The 7,586-nt window shown below is 37.3% G+C and overlaps 1 protein-coding gene across 1 annotated transcript in view; it reads right to left on the reverse strand.

Moving 5' to 3' along the window:
* Nucleotides 1–6,791, reverse strand: part of LOC115232162 (single-minded homolog 1) — a gene marked incomplete at its 3' end in the record, with an annotated part of 20,486 nt that extends 13,695 nt beyond the window's left edge. The window contains exons 1-2 of the mRNA XM_029802004.1: nt 6,686–6,791; nt 5,377–5,462 (exon numbers count right to left, since the gene is read on the reverse strand). Coding sequence (XP_029657864.1) covers nt 5,377–5,462; nt 6,686–6,737 — 138 coding nt within the window. The remainder of the gene's footprint in view (nt 1–5,376; nt 5,463–6,685) is intronic.
* Nucleotides 6,792–7,586: the final 795 nt, after the last annotated feature.

The following is a 7,586-nucleotide window of genomic DNA, read 5'->3' on the forward strand; positions in this document are numbered from 1 at the left end:
AGAGTAACTGCAGATTTCTCAATAGTTCAGCGTAGGTGTTCTCTTTTTCACTGATCTTCAGCTTTATGTTAACATCCGCTGAACAGCTAATTTCCACAACTGTACACAGTTTCTCTTCTCTATCCCAAATCATTATATCAGGCCTGTTGTGCTTACATTCTATTGAAGTCTTCACTAGGACATTCCACCAGTACTCCTTTTTATTATGAATTGCTATGTGTGTATGTATGTATGTATGTATGTATGTATGTATGTATGTATGTATGTATGTATGTATGTATGTATGTATGTATGTGTGTATGTATGTATGTATGTATGTATTTATGTTTGTATGTATGTATGTATGTATGTATGTATGTGTGTATGTATGTATGTATGTATGTATTTATGTTTGTATGTATGTATGTATGTATGTATGTATGTATGTATGTATGTATGTATGCATGCATTTGTGTGCATGTATGAATGTATTAATTTTCCTCAAAATGTTCTATAATTTTATGCCGTTATGTTATGATCTGGCTACATACTCAAGAAAGGGTTTTGATTGTTGAACTGATGATGGTTCCATTAGAAGGCAATATAGGGTTGATACATCAAAGGATGGTCCTAGAATTCGAAAGGCTTAAGAATCATGTGGGAAGGGGAGGAGCAATGAACGGTGCTTTGAATAAAGGTCGGAAACTGTGGGGTTATCGTTGAATCCAGTATGGCTTATTTGCTACGCATTTTACACATAGCGTTTCCTACTCTTCGTAATTTTACTCGGGAAGATGTGTGGCCTTGAGGTTTGGGTGCTGCATCCACGATCGAAAGATGAAGGTTTCAGATTGTGGTTTCGTCGAAAGATCAAGGTTTCGCTCAAAAGATTGAGGTTTCGCTCAAAAGATCGCGGTTTCGCTCTAAAGATTGCTGTTTCGCTCGAAAGATCGAGGTTTCATTCAAAAGATCGAGTTTTCGTTCGAAAGATCGAGGTTTCGCTGAAAAGATCGCGTTTTCGCTCGAAAGATCGTGATTTCGAAGCCAGGACCGGTGTTGCGTTGTGTTCTTCATTTCACGTCGCTCCAGTCCTTTCAGTTGTAAATGGGTAACACTGGAGTGGTTTGGAGTCCCGTCCAGGGGGTATCCTATGATCTCGGGCATTTATGCGCTATAGAAACCGGGTAACCGGCTCTGTGAGTCCTAGGACTCGAAACACTAACATCAAGGGGATTGACATTTCAGTACCACCACTCATTGTGTCCTTCTCTCTGTTTCTCTCTATTTCTCCCTCTCTCTATCCTCTCCCCCTGTCTTGCACTCTATTTGCCCCTACTATTACATATGTAGGCGTAGAAATATACACATTTATACAGAATCCCGTCCACACACGGACGCACACGCGCACACGCAGAGTTATTTAACACACTCTCACGCATGCGCTCACATTCACGTACTCTTTCCGGTTACTTTTCACCTTCCGTTCTGTCCCTCATTTTTCCCTTATCTGTCTCTTTAGCACCCATCTCTCTCTTCTCTCTCTCTCTCTGTCTTTCTTTCTTCTCTGCTCTCTTTATCTCACTCTCCCCCACTCCCTCTCCTCCCTCTCTCTCTCCCTCTTTTCTCCTTTCCACATTTACATAGAAACATATATTACATCTACAGAATCAAATACCTTTATGCAAGATCACGCACGTACACACACACACGCACACATACACACAAACGCATACACATACACTCGCCCTTGTGAGCGCACACGCACACACGTCCTCTGCTTCTGGTTTTCTTCCAACGTTAGTTCTCTGTCATTGATCGTCCTCTCTTGTTGCTGCTGCTTCTGCTGCTGCTCCTACTACTACTACTACTACTACTACTACTACTACTACTACTACTACTACTACTTATATACATAGGAACACACACTTATGCATTCTGCTCCCGCCACTTTCTACATGTTGTTCTCTCTGTTTTGCTCTCCTCCTCCTCCTCTTCCTCCTGTCTCTCCCTCTCTCCCTTCCACCTCTGTCTCTTCTCTCTCTCTCTCTCCCTTCCCACCTCTTTCCATTTCTCTCTCTCCCTTCTTATATATCTCTCTTTCTCCCTCTCTCTCTCCCTTCATACCTCTCTCTCTCTCTCTCTCTCTCTGTTTTCCTCTTCTACTCTCAGCCAATATTCCATTCCCTTAATTGACCACAACTTCATTATTTTGACATTTGTTATGGATCGTACGAATAGTAAAACAAGGTCACCGACCCCCTAATGTCTTTATAATGCATTCAATTACCATACTTCACACTGAACAACGGCAAGTAAAACACCTTACATGCAAACACAAAAACAAAGAAACAACAGCCCAAAAGTAAAATTCACCACACCACCACCACCACCACCACCACCACTACCACCACCACCACCACCACCTCTACCACCACCACAATTACAATAGCAACAACAGCAACAATAACCCAAACATAACTTTAAAATGAAAGCAGTCGACAGCTTGTTCTGCCTTTCTTTGTTACCAAAACCACCTCGATTCCACAAAACCAATATTTCTATTCTATTTAACGCCCCAAAATATATTCGTGAAAAGAGACACACTTTATGTACTCTCTCTCTCTCTCTCTCTCTCTCTCTATCTATCTATCTATCTATCTATCTATCTATCTATCTATCTATCTATCTCTTGCTCTTCCCCTCATATCTCCCGCTCGGTCTAACTCTCACTTCATTCCCCTCTCACACATCTACTTCTTTCTCTCTTTCTCCCTCTCCTCCTCCCTGTTATCAGTCGGTCTAACTTCTTATTTATTTGGTCCTATCAGCTTCACAAATGCAAACACCACGTGTACGCGTGTGTGTGTACATGTACGTGTGTGTGTGTGTACGTGTACGTGTGTGTGTGTTTGTGTGTACGTGTACGTGTGTGTGTGTGTACAGTCGAGCACAAAATAGATATATCGCTTAAATAAAAAATAAAACTTGCTCAATTAATACTTGTGTTGATGTATTATATATAATATATATATATATATATATTATATATATATATTATATATATACATATACATATATATATACACATACATACAAAAATGTATGTATATGGATACATATATGTATGTATATATTATGTGTGTATTTAATGTACATGTCTACACCCAACCGAGTTTAATTGAGTAAGCTATATTTTGTAAAATTATATGTAAAAACATGTAAATACATACGTCCCACATACACACACGAACTCACACGCGTGCACACATACACGCACACACATATACACACGCACAAAGCGCACGTGCGTTGATTTAATATCTTTTTAATAAATAATTATATGCTTGTGAGTTATGCCACGACACAACTTTTTATTTTCATAAGATAGACTTGTTTGTTTGTGAGTTGCTGCCGTTTTTCCATTTTGTTGCATTGTCCATGTTATTGTTGTTGTTTTTGTCACCGGAAAGGGCCGCCCGTTGCAAACGAGGAGCCGATAACAACGAGACCAATTTCTGTGTAAGGTCTCTCTCTCAGCTTCAGGTTCTACTCACCACCTCGTCGCGCTCCACCCCCGTCTCACCTCAACGAAACACCACCACCACCACCATTCATGTCCGATCGCCGGCGACGGCGACGACGACGACGACGACGACATATTCCAATCATATAATTTAGTTTGTTGTGCGGAAAAAAACACACACAACAATAAAAGTAAGATAAAATAAAGACAATGAACGTTCCCGTTATAGACAAAGATCTTCCGCCAAACCATCATCGCGGAAGGGGATTAATGTTTACCGATCAAACGTTCGGCATCTGATCTATAACAAACACCTGGTATCAAAGTGTACACTGAGCCTCATTGTAATTGTACTGCCCACCCCCATCATCCCCCCACACGTACACACACATATCCACATACATACATATACACACGTACACACATACACGTATACACACCTACGCTCTTTGTTACGTGCGGATGCATTCGTTTCAAACACGACGCTCTTCAGACTTATAAAAACAGACAAATAACATCGATCGAACTAACGAGAAACCCTCCACAACGTTGTCGCTGGATCTGCTAGAAATAGCAATGAAATCTCATTCAAATCTGTTGTCTCCTGTAAAGGCAGAGCACATTAAACAAAATCGCCCTTCCTATACCTAAACAGACGGGATGGCCATGGGTGAATGTCTATTATGGCTGACCTGTTGTTATGGATCGGTAACAGAGGAATTTACCTCAAATAACACTTTATTGTTTTAATAAGAACGGATACATTGGGTAATGTAGCCCAAGATATACTACTCCGGATAGAAACATTGGTTAACGTAGTGCTTGATACACTATGTTTGAAAAGAAGAATAAGACATGAATGGCACAGCTAGAACGCCTTTTGTTGTAGATGTGCTTTAATCAAGACCTACCCAGGGCTAAATATCAATAAATTCAGCGTAATTTATTAATTTCTTGAGCAGAAAAAAATACCGAGGATTTATTTGAAAAACGAGGGGCTGTGATGTTCATCCCTTTCCCACATGAATTAATTCCGTATGTAATGCAACAAGTGTGCAACTAGAAATTGAACCCGAATTCTGAGTATGATCCTGAAATGCTTGGAACTTAAACCGGAAGCTGTGGTGCTGGCAACATGTAATAATAATAAGAAATTTGATTGGTTAAAATGGTTTATTTTAAGGACTAAGCCAGGAGAGGAGGGACAGCGCCCATAACACTTTTTCAGGACTTCTAAGAAATAGAGAAGAAACTTATATCGAGATTAGAGAAATAAAACATCGACAGAGAGAATTTCTATAAGACAGATCACGTGATGACCAGGTGACGCCAGACGATGCATTAAGTCTACCTCTCAAGAACAACAGCGTTCTCGGTGACGGGTTTCCACACAGTTTCCACATACCAACTTTCATTCACAATGCTTTCGTTGACCTGAACAATTGCCCGAAGTATTTTGGAGTGATATCGAATAAAAAAAACAGATGGAAACAAATCCCTTACACACACACACACACACACACACACACGCACACACACACGCACATACACACACACATACACACACACATACACACACACGTACACACACACACATACACACACGTACACACACACATACATGTACATACACACTCACATACCACACATACACACACCCAGATGATGATGGTGGTGGTTATGATAGAAGAAGAAGAAGAAGAAAGAAAAGAGGAGGAAGAGTGAGAAGAAGAAGAAAAGAAGAAGAAAAGAAGAAGAAGAAGAAGGAGAAGAAATAAGAATAAGAGAAGAAGAAAAAAGAAGAAGAAAAGAAGAAGAAGAAACAACAACAAACCAACAACAACAGCAGTACACCGAAAACCATTTGACCTTACTTTGTATCCACCAGAGGTCAAGCCTGCGTTTCGCTTGGCTAAAACACATTTCATTCTTAGAAAAAACGAACGATCAATTTCAATATCTGGAAAAAAAATGAAATAAAATGTACAATGATATATAAGTGTAAAATAATTAAGATAGCATTAATCAAATAATTAATTAAGTTATAATTAGTACATTTGCCATGTTCACAGAAGATGAGGCTTCATCAACAGTCTTGCCTGCATAGAAATCAGCGATGTGTGGCTGTGTGGTAAGTAGCTTGCTTAACAACCACATGGTTCCGGGTTCAGTCCCACTGCGTGGTACCTTGGGCAAGTGTCTTCTACTATAGCCCCGGGCGGACCAAAGCCTTGTGAGTGGATTTGGTAGACGGAAACTGAAAGAAGCCCGTCGTGTATATATATATATTTATGTATGTGTGTGTATATGTTTGTGTGTCTGTGTTTGTCCCCACAATATCACTTGACAACCGATGCTAGTGTGTTTACGTCCCCGTAACTTAGCGGTTCGGCAAAAGAGACCGATAGAATAAGTACTAGGCTTACAAAGAATAAGTCTTGAGGGCTATTTGCTCGACTAAAAAAAAGTGGTGATCCAGCATGGTCGCACACAAATGACTGAAACAAGTAAAAGAGTATATATATGTGTGTGTGTGTGTGTGTGTGTGTGTATGGCTTACGGCCATATCCCTTTGAATTCCCGGTCCTCGACCGATCACCGAAGTTAAGCAACGTCGAGTCTTGTCAATACTTAGACGGGGGACCGCTTGAGAAACCTAAGTGCTGTAAGCATCTAACTTACAGGTGCAGGTTCCGGGTTCAGTCCCACTGCGTGGTATCTTAGGCAAGTGTTTCAGGAGATCCCTAGATCTTAAGTCTATTCTTCAAGAGATTACGTGGTTTTAAACAACCACTACAACATGAGTCAATATTTTGAAGATACATTAAACAAATATCAAATAATCTGCTTTATTTGTAGTCATGTGCCCTTTGTGTTACTGTATGATTACCATTTCTATAATCGATCGCTTTGTTTTCATGACTTTGATAAAAAGATATTTAGATTCCCGGCTGATGAAGCAAGAATAAAACTGAAACATGTCATCGCACTCACATCGTCAATGCTGCAATAACGTTTGCTATTATTGAGTTAAATTGTCTTCTCCTCACTGTATATTATCGTTTGCAGCCAAGTATTGAATATCCTAACACCCCTTTACTTGTCTGATGTACCCGAGGCATCCACTACAAGGGGAAAATAGCATATCAACAATCAAAATTGTATTAAAACTGTTTGGCTCACCTTGCAGTATATGGGTGTGATAAGCGTGTGGAAGGGTGAGTAACGCCGTCATTTCATCGTGATCAGCTGGGTGGATATACTCGTAAATGCTGTTACCGGTTAATTCCACCTGTCGAAAATAAAGTTTATTATTATTATTATTATTATTATTATTTATTATTATTATTATTATATTATTATTATTATTATGATTATTATCATCATATTATTATATTATTATTATTATTATTATATTATTATTATTATTATATACTTTTTTTTTCTTCTTTCAAATTTTCTTCCATTTCTTGCCGAGTGTCTTCCCGACTCCTAGGGCAAAGAAACTCATAGTGTGTATTGGTAGGCCATTAAACCACACTATGGTTTCTTTGCCCTAAATATTTTATATTATTATGATTTATTATTAGTATTATCATATTATTATTATTATTATTATTAGTATTATATTATTATTATTATTATTATTATTATTAAATTATTATATTATTATTATATTATTATTATTATTATTATTATTATTATTATAATAATATATTTTAGTATTATTATTATTATTATTATATTATTATCATATATTATTATATTATTATTATTATTATAGTATTATTATCATCATCATCATTATTATTATTATTATTATTATTATTATTATTATAATTATTATTATTATTATTTTATTATTATTATTATTATCATCATCATTATTATTATTATTATTATTATATTATTATTATTATTATTATTATTATTATATCTGTCACAAGGCCAACAATGAAGGAAACAGTATAAATACATATTAAACAAAATTAATATGGCAGGCTTTAAACAAAACCTATTATTATATATATATATATATAATATATAATATATAGATATATATATATATATAATAGTGCGTGTG

This window comes from Octopus sinensis, unplaced genomic scaffold (genome assembly GCF_006345805.1).
Source record: "Octopus sinensis unplaced genomic scaffold, ASM634580v1 Contig19642, whole genome shotgun sequence".
Lineage (NCBI taxonomy): Eukaryota > Metazoa > Mollusca > Cephalopoda > Octopoda > Octopodidae > Octopus > Octopus sinensis.